Consider the following 13397-nt stretch of genomic DNA (forward strand, 5'->3'; position numbering starts at 1 on the left):
ACCCTAAAGATGACACAGACGGCAATAAAAATCCAAGAGGTGTAAACTTCGGTTACACTTTAAACTTCCACTGCAGCCAAATATTCTTTAAATTTTTGATAGAGTGTCCCTGTGATAATGTCACTGTCACAAGACATTAAAGGAAATCTCCAAAGCAGACACACACTACATAAAAAGGCTGATGAAGTTTCTAGTCTAATGTGGTTTACAACTCTTCCCCTGACCTCCTCAATGGACACATAGGGCTCCTTTCACAGAATGAATTTGCATAAGATATTTAGGTGTCACATTTTGCCTAAATATCGCATTAGATCCTAAAACTGTCAATTCAGTAGACAGCTTTGCAGTATATACCGAGAAACACTAGCTAAATACTGCATGAAAGGCATTAAAATCTGTTCACGGAAGGAAATAAACAATTAACTGCATGCGGAAATTAAGTAGTGGTCCAGGCATGCAGTATTTGTGGAATGGGTACTGGTTGTTAACCGCCAGCCGACCAGCTTCCGCAGTTATACTGTGACAGGTTGGCAAAGCTGCCCAAATCGCCGTAGGTGTACATCGCTCCTTTAAGACGTCACAGCAGGCCCGCGATCGCTCTTGACAGAGCGAGAATGGGGATGTGTTTGTGTGTAAACACACAAATCCCGGTTCTCTCAGGGGAGAGGAGAACGATCGTGTGTTCATACTAAGTATGAACACTGATCGGTCCCCTCCCCCGGTCAGTCCCACCCCCCCTACAGTTAGAACATGTTGAGGGAACACAGTTAACCCCTTGATCGCCCCCTAGTGTTAACCCCTTCCCTGCCAGTGACATTTATACTGTAATCAGTGGCTATTTTTAGCTCTGATCGCTGTATAAATGTCAGTGGTCCCAAAATAATCTCAAAAGTGACCGATCTGTCCGCCGCAATGTTGCAGTCCTGATAAAAATCGCAGATCGCCGCCATTACTAGTAAAAAAAAAATATAATAATAAAGATGACATAAATCTATCCCCTATTTTGTAAACGTTATAACGTTTGCGCAAATCAATCAATATACGCTTATTGTGATTTCTTTTAACAAAAAAATATATATTATAGTAAAGAATGGTGGTATATTTATTATAGCAAAAAGTACAAAATATTGTGTTTTTTTCAAAATTGTCAGTCTTTTTTTGTTTATAGCGCTAAAAATAAAAACCGCAGAGGTGATCAAATACCACCAAAAGAAAGCTCTATTTGTGGGAAAAAAAGGACATAACATTTGTTTGGGTACAACGTTGCACGACTGTGTAAATTGTCAGTTAAAGCAACGCAATGCCGTATCGCCAAAAAATGGCCTGGTCAAGAAAGGGGCAAATCCTTCCAGGGCTGAAGTGGTTAAGGAGCGGATGGCTCCTTAACAATCAGTTAGGGCAGGGGTATTGAATTAAAATTCACGGCCCAATCAGTAAAATCTTCTTCCAGCAGAGGTCTGAATCACATTTTTGTGTGAGGACTCAGATCCTTCACATCACATCAGTCCCCCACTTCACATCACATATCCCTTTAGTCACAGCAGTGTCCTCAACCCCTTTTCAAATCATCACCCCCCCCCCCCAGCATTGCCCACCATTTTCCATCACCCTCCTACAGTATTGCCCCACTTTACATCACCCCTTATAGCACTGCCCCCCTCTCACATCACAACCCCCCCTTAGTGGTGTGCATTGCCCTATTCACATCCACTGCCCTCACAGCACTGCTCCTCCCCTTTTCTATCACCCCCCTACAGCACTGCACTCCCTTTTCCATCACCCCCTACAGCACTGCCCACCTTTACTGCTAGCTATTGCACCCGCAGCTGCCTGAATACCCTAACAGTGACTTCATCTGATAGGATGCATTTACTTTATGACATTCATTTTTCCCCCCGCACAGCTGATTTGTAAAATAGACCTTTGTCAAGCTAGGTGGTGCTTGCAGGGCCACACGGTAAAAATTTTAGCCCATTGAGCAAAAGCCAGCTGAAATTTCAACTGTCTACGGGAACATTAAATGCCAAGTTCACCTTTCTTCACCTTTTTTTTTCTAAATTCCAGCTCTCCTATGTGCCAATATAGCATTAATGTACTTATTTAGCAAAAATAAAACTACTTTCCATTTATTCTTCACATGCTTATCTCACTCTCTTCATAGCTGTTTAAACACACTGCTCCATTACTTCTGCCTTACTTCCTGGTCAGACTTTAGGTAGTGACACAGGAAGGAGTTGACCAGCTGATCTCATTAGCACACACCCTGTGTTTCATCACATATGGCGACCCATCACATTTGGCTACGGAAGTGACGATCCACTGAGAAATGTCGCACTGCGTATGCGTAACATGCCGATATGCGTTCCAAAAGTTTTTATGACCATACGGTGCAGTGAAACCATCAGATAATGTCACGGAAGTGACGTTACAGACAAACTCTTCTTCTGTATAATTATTGATTGTAAGACACCACTTTGCAGCAGGGCCCCTCGTGGGCTCGCTTCGCTCGCCACGATTTGGGCACGGCCTCGCTTCACTCAGCATAATTATAATCTAACTCTATGTCCACTTGGATGGTGGGGCTTGAACCTGGACTTAGGGGTGGAGCCAGTTTTAGTGTGCTGTTTTGTCATAAAAGTGTTGGAACGAATATGGCGGTGTCGCGCATGCACACTCCAGCGGGTAGCCAAATGTGATGGGTCGCCATATGTGACGATACACCTGCGTCATCTACCCTCGGCTGGTCAACTCCTTCCTGTGTCATGACCTAAAGTCTGTCCAGGAAGTAAGGCAGAAGTAATCGAGCAGTGTGTTTAAACAGCTATGAAGAGAGGGAGGTAAGCAAGTGAAAAATAAATGGAAAGAATAGATGGAAATGCAAAAGCAGTACATTAATGCTATATTTTCTTTTTATTTATTTATTTCAGGTACTTATATAGCGCCGTCAATTTACGCAGCGCTTTACATATACATTGTGCATTCACATCAGTCCCTACATAGAGGATCTGGAATTTAGAAAAAAAAAAGGTGAACTTATTCTTTAACCACTTCGCTACCCGGCTATTGTAATATGACATCCACAGATGGGATCTCCCATACTGGGTGGATGTCATATGACGGCCTGGGCTTCCCGGCCGCCTAGGGGACGCGCGCGCGCCGCGTTGCTCGGGACCCGGTGCATGTGCCCGGCGGCCATGATGTCCGCCGGGCACCCGCGATTGCCTGTTAACCGGGCCGGACCGTGGATCTGTGTGTGTAAACACACAGATCCACGTCCTGTCAGTTGAGAGGAGACCGATCTATGTTCCCAGTACAGCGAAACACTGATCGGTCTCCTCCCCTTGTACGTCCCCGCCCCCTACAGTTAGAATCATTCCCTAGGAAACATTTAACCCCTTGTGTCCCCCTAGTGGTTAACCCCTTCACTGCCTGTCACATTTACACAGTAATCAATGCAATTTTATAGCATCGATCGCTGTATAAATGTGAATAGTCCCAAAAATGTGTCAAAAGTGTCTGATGTGTTCGCCATAATGTCGCAGTCTCGAAAAAAAATCGCGATCGCCGCTATTACTAGTAAAAAAAATGAATAAATATTTTTTTTTTAAAAATGCCATAAATCTATCCTGTATTTTGTAGACGCTATAACTTTTGCGCAAACCAATCAATATACGCTTATTGCGATTTTTTTTTACCAAAAATATGTAGAAGAATACGTATCGGCCGAAACTAAGGAAAAAATTTGTGTTTTTTTTTTAAAAATTGTGATATTTATTATAGCAAAAAGTAAAAAATATTGTGTTTTTTTTCAAAATTGTCGCTCTTCTTTTGTTTATAGCGCAAAAAATAAAAACCGCAGAGGTGATCAAATACCACCAAAAGAAAGCTCTATTTGTGGTGAAAAGAGGACGTCAATTTTTTTTGGGTACAATGTCGCACGACCGCGCAATTGTCGTTTAAAATGCGACAGCGCTGAAAACTAAAAATTAGCCTGGGAAGGAAGGGGGTGAAAATACCCTGTATTGAACCGGTTAAAGCCTCGTACACACTACTAGTTTTTTTGGGGGATTGATCAAAAAAAACCCTGACAGCAATCTGATGTTAGTACAGTGTTCTCCCCTGCTGTGCTATTGTATTCTGACAGGGAGATGCCCCCCCCCCATCAGAACACTCAATTCAGCACTCTCAGCCATTGGCTAAGAGCACTGATCGGGAGCCTAGTTTATGCACTTTTGGTGGACTGACATGTATTGTTGTTTACAGGGGAGAACTGGGGTGTAGTGAGTACGAGATGATTACTGTCTATTTTTTCACAGTATTTTCTTTCCCTGTTCAGGCTGATCATAGCAAAATGACGAATCCTTCTATTCTACTTGCATTAATTGCACTGTGTATGGCCACCCTAGGCCACTGGATATCAGAGGATCTAATGTTTATGTAATTCTTCTTTTTTTATAGCCGCTAAATTAGTGTAATTGGCTTGATAGTTGTCTTCTTGTATCATTAATACATTAAACCCCCATTGTAATCCAGAATGTGTTCTCTTCTCAATGTCAGCCTGTTTCTGGACCAGTACAGAGCCTGCCTTGTTGATGCAATAAAGAGATTACTGCAGCCCTGTGTAAGTATGTTTCTATTTTTTCCTGATCGCTGGCTTCAGAATAATTAGTCTGTGCACAATGATTGAGAAAGTAATGGAATGGCAGGATTAATGTCATGTAATACTGTAATACTTATTATGTCCAACTTCAATTGAGTCTTCTAATCTATCAGATTCTTTCCTAATCATAAACTAGGAAACTTCTTATACTTGGCCTTCTGATAAGGCTCACAGTGGGTAGTAAAATAAATGAAACCGCTTCAAAGATAGAATGAGATTATTATTATTATTTTTTTTATCAAATGGTTTCTAGAGTATTTTTCTTTGATAGCAGAGAATTTTTTTTGTTAAAGTAAAACAAAATGTAGATTTTTTTTTCTGTGTGTGCCTTATCTAATACTGCCAATACCTAATGTAACTGATACAGATTTAAAATATATATAAAAAGCTAAAACTTTTTTTACTTCTTATTTTGGATTGAGTAGGAGAAAAAGTTAAAACCTTGGACTTCATTTTTTATTTTTTTTTTATTTTTTTAGTAATTATCCATTACTCCCTGCCAGTGCCTGGACATGGTCATCTAGAGCCCAGAGCGAACATGCCAAACTGCAACCCCCCCAAGATGTATGAGCATTATATGTCAGCAAACCCGCTGTGTTGACTGATTTCATTATTTTTAAGTCTATTTAGGTTTTATAGCGCTACACTTTCACATTCACATTTATTGCTTGGGTCTATAGCTGTGTAGGCTGCTGTTCTAGCTATATTATACACAGCGCTGTATTTCCCCTTTATTTATTATGTCAGCAAACCCCCCTCCCCCCAAAAAATTAAGCACTGATCTGCATGTTTACCCCCTGAGCATAGATCCCCCCTCCTCCCAGGACAAATAAACCCCCCTGCTGAAATCCCCCCTCCCAGCACAATTCTTTGCCCCCCCCCCCATCCCTCCTCTCAGCTCAAATCCTCTCTTTCCACAAATCACCCCGTACAAATTGACCCCCCAAAAAAATCACTCCTCCTAGCACAAATTCTCTACCTCTCAAATTTCCCCTCCCAGTACACATCCCCTTCCCCTCACTCCAAACCCTCCAGCCACCATCCTAGCACAAATCTCCCCCCCCCTTTCTCCTCCTAACACAAATATCCCCCAATCATTCCTACTAATACAAATTCACCTCCCAAAAAAAAAAAAAAAATTCCCCTCCTAGCACAAATTCATACCCATATCACCATATCACCTCTTCTAATACAAACCCCCCAAATCAGCCCTTCTAGCACAAATCCTTTCCCCCCATCCCCCTTCCAACATAAATCCCCCCAAATACCTCCTAGCACCCCCTCAAATCTCCCCTCCTAGAACAATTCATACCCCCTGCCCCCCCCCCCCCCATTAAATGACCCCATTCACCCTCTTAGCACACATCACCCCCAAAGTTCCCCTCCTAACACATATACCCCCAAATCATCCCTGCTATTACAAATCCACCCCCCCCCCCAAAAAAAAATATTCCCCTAGCACAAATTCATACCCCCTTCACCATATCACCTCTTCTAACACAAACCCCCCAAATCAACCCTTCTAGCACAAATCCTTTCCCCCCATCCCCCTTCCAACACAAATCCACCCAAATGACTCCTAGCACATTCCCCAAATCTCCCCTCTTAAATTAATTCATACATCCTGCCCCCCCAAATTCCCCCTCCCAACACAAATCCCCTCCCCCCAATCTCCTTGCGGCACCTCCCCACCTCTCATGGTACCAGAGTGCCCATGGCAGCCGCTCCTCCTGCCCACCCTGCTCCCTGCCATTTAGAATTTTCTCCAGTAAAGAACTTCCCTTTGGGGACACTCGTTCTGGTTGTCGCCAAAATTAGTGTCCCCATTGGAAAATTACCCCTCTATTTCTGTTCTGGGAACAACCTAAAATTCAGGTTATACCTCTATTTCAGTCATGGTGACACAGGCAACAATAAAAACAAGATAGGGGTTCTTATTCCTCACCAATCTATCTAAAAAAAAAAAAAAAAGTTTTGACTTTACACTTTAATTGTATCTAGCAATATTCTATTGGTTTGTGGTTTAAAAACCCATTATATCCAAAACTGATATTTTGGGGTTGATTTAGTAAAGGGAAATAGACTGCACTTTGCAAGAGAAGTTGCTTCAAAGCTTAGTAAATGAGCAGAAGCTCTGCTGACTTCCATCATCCAATCATGTACAAGCAAAAATGCTGTTTTTGTTTAATTTTCCTTGCACGTGATTGGGTATTTTTTGAACAGTGAAGCTTTATCTTACTTACTAAGCTCTGAAGCAACTGCACTTGCAGAGTGCACAGTCTATTTGCTTTTAGTAAATCAAATCCTTTGTCTCTTATGCCACGTACATATGATCAGACTTCTCGTCCACCTGAACTCCGAAGTACTTTTTGAAGGAGTTGCAATGGAGTTCCAATGAAACAGACTTGCCTACACACGATCACACCAAAGTCCGATCGTTTTGAACGCGATGACGTACGACCGGACTAGAAAAAGGAAGTTCGTACCAAGTAGCCAATAGCTGCCCTTGCGTCGTTTTTGGTCCCTCGGACTAGCATACAGACGAACTGATTTTTTCGATAGGAATCAAGTCCATCGGAAAGATTTGAAACATGTTCTATTTATAGGTCCGTCAGAATTTTCGACAGAAAAGGTCCGATGAAGCCCACACACGATTGGAATGTCCGACGGAATCGTTCTGTCGGACCTTTTCTGCTGGAAAGTCCACTTGTGTGTACGTGGCATTAGTCTTAGTGGTCTCTTAGGGTATTTAAGTAGCCTTCATGTTGTGATATTTCTGAAGGACTTTTAGCAGGTCACTTCTGTTCTTGTGCTCTCAGCTATACCTTCCTGTCATGCCTAATAGAATAGGATTCTGCTTGTTCATTTTACATTGTGGAGAATGGAGAAGGAGCAGTACAGCTGGGGTGGCATAGATGGTGACCAGGAGGCAGCTCATACTGTGGCGTTCCTGAGAGATAAGAGAAGCCAGTGGGAGAATCAATCCAATAGAGCAAATTTGTTCACATTTGCTTTTTATCTTTGACTCTTTTATCATAAATGATACTAAAGTGGGTTGCACTTATGAGGTGGGAGATGCTACTGAGTGTTTTTGAAAGTTTTCAAAGGAACATGCTAATCATTATAGTCTAAGTCAAATGGGTATAACCTGTAATTCTGTAAAGTTTTAGACATCTTTTGAGATTCTACTTGACAGACTTCAGTTTGAACTCAATCCAGGCATATTGACTGGGAAGAAACCTTAAGGTTCAGCTGTAGTTGGCCTTGAAACAGTGAGAAAAACTATAGTCTTTGGTAGGGTTGCACCGATACCAAACTATCGGTGCCGATACTGAGCATTTACACGAGTACTTGTACTCATGCAAATTCTCCAATGCCTAATCCGTTACCCGGGCAGTCTCAGAGATGATCGGTGCAGTGGTGGGGGCAGTTACAATCATAATCTCCCTGTGGGGCTTTCAATAAAGTAGCTGACAGCCGCTTTTCCTTTTCTGCCTTCCACGGCTGTCAGCTGCTTTACTGTAAGCCACACAGGCAGATCGGTGATTGTAACTGCCCCCACCGCCGCACCAATCATCCCTGACTGTCCCCTGTATCCTCCCCCTCCGTGTCCTCTTCCGGTCTCTATCCTCCTCTGGTTCCTGTCCCCGTCCGTGTCCTACTTGGGCTCCCCGGGTCCTCCTTTGGGTCCCCATCTGAGCTCCCCGGGTCCTCCTTGTCCTCCTTCCGCCCCCCCCCCCCCCCCGTCCCAGATCTGTCAGCATGGAGAGGAGGAAGGAGAATCAGTCATTTACCGGCTCCTTCCTCTTCTGAATGAGCAGAGTCAGTGATCACTGAGTGTCCATTCATAACTGAGCATCGTAAACTGTATTTACTCTGCTTCAGTTCATGAATGGGGAGGAGCCACTGTCTCCTGTCCATTCATCTTCAGTGCAGCTGAGGCTGCAGAGAAAGGAACTATGAAATCTCTGTCCTGACTCCCTTTCCCTGTCTCAGGGATGTTTGTTTAGACCCCTGATATCTCCCCCAACAGGGCTGATAAAAAAAAATAATAATATTAAAAAAAAGTAAAAGAATTGTAATAAATATTTAAAAGTTAAATTGTAAAAAAATAAAATAAAAAAAACACTGACACCATCCACTCCCCCCCTCAAAAAAAAGAAAGCATTGTAAAAGAAATTACACTTTGTTACAAAGTAAAGTAGTAAGTGTACAGCTTGTATAACAGTGTAAATTTGCTGTCCCCTCAAAATAACTCAACACACAGCCATTAATGTCTAAACCGCTGGCAACAAAAGTGAGTACACCCCTAGGTCAAAATTTCCAAATTGGGCCCAAAGTGTCAATATTTTATGTGGCCGCCATTATTTTCCAGCACTGCCTTAACCCTCTTAGGCATGGAGTTCACTAGAGCTTCACAGATTGCAACTGGATTCCTCTTCCACTCCTCCATGACAACATCATGAAGCTAGTGGATATTAGAGACCTTGCGCTCCTCCACCCTTTTTTTAAGGATGCCCCACAAATGCTCAATAGGGTTTAGGTCTGGAGACATGCTTGGCCAGTCCATCACCTTTACCCTCAGCTTCTTTAGCAAGGCAGTGGTCATCTTGGAGGTGTTTGGGGTCGTTATCATGTTGGAATACTGCCCTGCGGCCCAGTTTCCGAAGGAAGGGGATCATGCTGTGCTTCAGTATGTCACAGTACATGTTGGCATTCGTGGTTCCCTCAATGAACTGTAGTTCTCCAGTGCTGGCAGCACTCATGCAGCCCCAGACCATGACATTTCCACCACCATGCTTGACTGTAGGCAAGACACACTTGTCTTTGTACTCCTCACCTGGTTGCCGCCACACACGCTTGACACCATATGAACCAAATAAGTTTATCTTGGTCTCACCAGACCACAGGACATGGTTCCAGTAATCCATGTCCTTAGTCTGCTTGTCTTCAGCAAACTGTGGGCTTTCTTGTGCATCATCTTTAGAAGAGGCTTCCTTCTGGGACGATAGCCATGCAGACCAATTTGATGCAGTGTGCGGCATATGGTCTGAGCACCGACAGGCTGACCCCCCAACCCTTCAACCTCTGCAGCAATGCTGGCAGCACTCATATGTCTATTTCCCAAAGACAACCTCTGGATATGACGCTGAGCATGTGCACTCAACTTCTTTGGTCGACCATGGCGAGACATGTTCTGAGTAGAACCTGTCCTGTTAATCCGCTGTATGCTCTTGGCCACTGTGCTGGAGCTCAGTTTCAGGGTCTTGGCAATCTTCTTATAGCCTAGGCCATCTTTTTGTACTTGGTTCAGATGGTGTCAAGCGTGTGTGGCAGCAACCAGGTGAGGAGTACAAAGACAAGTGTGTCTGCCTACAGTCAAGCATGGTGGTGGAAGTGTCATGGTCTGGGGCTGCATGAGTGCTGCCAGCACTGGAGAACTACAGTTCATTGAGGGAACCACGAATGCCAACATGTACTGTGACATACTGAAGCACAGCATGATCCCCTCCCTTCGGAGACTGGGCTGCAGGGCAGTATTCCAACATGATAACGACCCCAAACACCTCCAAGAAAACCACTGCCTTGCTAAAGAAGCTGAGGGTAAAGGTGATGGACTGGCCAAGCATGTCTCCAGACCTAAACCCTATTGAGGATTTGTGGGGCATCCTTAAAAGGAAGTTAGAAGAGCGCAAGGTCTCTAACATCCACCAGCTTTGTGATGTCATCATGGAGCAGTGGAAGAAGAATCCAGTGGCAATCTGTGAAGCTCTGGTGAACTCCATGCCTAAGAGGGTTAAGGCAGTGCTGGAAAATAATGGTGGCCACACAAAATATTGACACTTTGGGCCCAATTTGGACATTTTCACTTAGGGGTGTACTCACTTTTGTTGCCAGCGGTTTAGGCAGCGGTTTGTGAGATACTGTGTGTGTATGTATATATTATATATATATATATATATATATATATATATATATATATATATATATATATATATATATATATATATATATATATATATATATATATATATATTGTAAAAAAATAATTAAAAAAATAAATTGTAAAAAATAAAATTGAAAAAAAAAATAAACTACTGATACAATCAACGCCTCATCAGTGCCACCTATCAGTGCCCATCAGTGCAGCATATTAGTGCCACTGTCACATGACATTAAAAAAAGTATTGGCGAGTACTTGAAAAAAAGTATCAGTACTTGTACTCAGTCTTAATAAAGTGGTATCGGTGCAACCCTAGTCTTTGGTCATACAGCAGGATGTCTGGGCTGGCCTAGAGTAAGTGCAGCTAGTACAAATTTGTTGTATAGTTAAAAAAAAAAAAAACTGATAGTTAATATGAACACAGTGAGAAACACTCTACAATGGGAAAAGTGCCAAAAAAAGTACTAGATATAATGAAGAGTAGACCCAAATCAGCAAAAGGATGGATTAGGAGATTCGCCCGGTGAGGTACCAGGCAACAAAAAAACATAACTGGAAATAAGTAACGGAACAGCACTGGGTCAGTACTAGACAGGATTTAATTTGGTGTACAAGACAAAATATCATGCAACAGCCATAAATACTGTATAACCAGAATCAGGCTAGAGTTAAATTGTTATTAAATTTTTACCTGTAGGCAAGCTTATAATAAGCCTTACCTGTAGGCTTCAGCTGATGACGTCACTGGTGTATGCACAGTACGCTCGGCATTCATGGCACTCTGAGTGTGCCATAATTCCAGTGAGTGCCGTGTTGCGATAGTGATAGAGTAATCCGGTGGCCTTATGCCATAAACCTGCAGAGAATTCATTTCAAAAAATGTTTATAGGGTTTAAAATAGGTGGGACAGGAGACTGACTAAGACCAAAATTTAGAAACCAACGCCAGGATTAGCACAATTTCAATTGCAAAAGTTTAGTAGCAGTTTACATAAGGCCACATAAAGATCAATTAAAAATGGCTGTAGCAAGCAAAGCTTAAAACACATTGGTAAACAGTATTTTACAGCTGGGCTTCTCTGTACCATTGTTTTGTAGGTAGGTGTTTTAAACTTTGGTGTATTCACTAAAAATCAAACAAGTGCAGCACATAAAAACCTTATCAATCATACATCTTATCTTAATAAGCTGAAGAAAACATGCATAGATTAATAATATATGATAGTAAACACCATAAACATGATCATATAATGTCCATAATAAAATTCCCATATACATCAAAATATCCCCAAAATTATAATTGATATAACAGTTCATGACAAAATTCTCTAATGATAACACTTCCCAGTGCAGCAGTACAAAAATATGATGTGTCTCTGGGGCTCTTCCTTCACCAATATGCACTCACCAGAACATTATTAATTAACAGCATTGAAAACCATTCCAATCATAAGGAATCTCCAGCTATCAATCGATAAATCTTCAGAATATGCGACACTTAGCCAGGGGGAGTCCTAATCATACCTCACCATCATGGGCAAGACCAAAGAGCTGTCAAAGGACGTCAGGGACAAGATTGTAGACCTGCACACGGCTGGAATGGGCTACAAAACTATCAGCAAGAAGCTTGATGAGAAGGAGACAACTGTTGGAGCGATTCTTCGCAAATGGAAGAAATACAAAATAACCATAAATCACCCTCGGTCTGGATCTCCATGCAAGATTTTGCCCCATGGTATAAGGATCATCATGAGAAAAGTGAGGAATCAGCCCAGAACTACACGGAAGGAGCTTGTTAATGATCTCAAGGCAGTTGGGACCACAGTCACCAAATAAACCATTGGTAACACAATACGTCGCCATGGATTAAAATCTTGCAGCACCCACAAGGTCCCCCTCCTCAAGAAGGCACATGCACAGGCCTGTCTAAAGTTTGCCAATGAACATCTAAAGGATTCAGAGAAGGATTGGGAGAAAGTGCTGTGATCAGAGGAGACCAAAATTCAGCTCTTTGGCATTAAATTGGCTCTCCATGTTTGGAGGAAGAAAAATGCTGACTATGACCCCAAGAACACTATCCCTACAGTCAGGCGTGGAGGTGGAAACATTATGCTTTGCCGCATTGAGAGGCCGTTGGATGGGGTCTTGTATTGTAAAACCTTGGATGAGAATCTTCTTCCCTCAGCCAGAAGAATGAAGATGGGTCGTGGATGGGTCTTCCAGCATGACAATGACCCAAAACATACCCCCAAGGCAACAAAGGAGTGGCTCAAGAAGAAGCACATTAAGGCCATGGAGTGGCCTAGCCAGTCTTCAGACCTTAATTCTATAGAAAACTTATGGAGGGAGCTGAAACTTTGAGTTACCAAGCGACAGTCAAGAAACCTTAAGGATTTAGAGAAGATCTGTAAAGAAGGGTGGTTCAAAATCCCTCCTGAGATGTGTGCAAACCTGGTAACCAACTACAATAAATGTATTACCTCTGTGCTTGCTAACAAGGGTTTATCCACCAAGTACTAAGTCAAGTTTTGCTTAGGAATCAAATACTTATTTTACGCACTGAACTGCAACTCAATTTATAACATTTCATGTTCATGTGTGTTTTCAGGATTTTTGGTTGATACTCGTATTCTGTCTCTATCATTTAAAATACACCTATGATAAAAATGATAGATTCTTCATTTCTTTGTAAGTAGGAAAACTTACTAAATCTGCAGGGAATCAAATAATTATTTATTTGGTTCATGTGCATATATTGTAAGCATGACCTAAAGCCTCACAGTAGGCATGGCGT

General features: G+C 42.3%; 1 protein-coding gene across 3 annotated transcripts in view; it reads left to right on the plus strand.

Moving 5' to 3' along the window:
• Positions 1-13397, plus strand: part of CAMKMT (calmodulin-lysine N-methyltransferase) — a 685679-nt gene that overhangs the window by 597836 nt on the left and 74446 nt on the right. For 2 of the 3 annotated variants that reach the window (XM_073628476.1, XM_073628477.1), the window contains one exon: positions 4558-4621. The exons of the other annotated variant lie outside the window; for it this stretch is intronic. In XM_073628476.1, the coding sequence (XP_073484577.1) occupies positions 4558-4621 (64 nt within the window). The remainder of the gene's footprint in view (positions 1-4557; positions 4622-13397) is intronic. 3 annotated transcript variants of the gene reach the window in all.

This window comes from Aquarana catesbeiana, linkage group LG04, assembly GCF_042186555.1.
Source record: "Aquarana catesbeiana isolate 2022-GZ linkage group LG04, ASM4218655v1, whole genome shotgun sequence".
NCBI classification, from domain to species: Eukaryota; Metazoa; Chordata; class Amphibia; order Anura; family Ranidae; genus Aquarana; species Aquarana catesbeiana.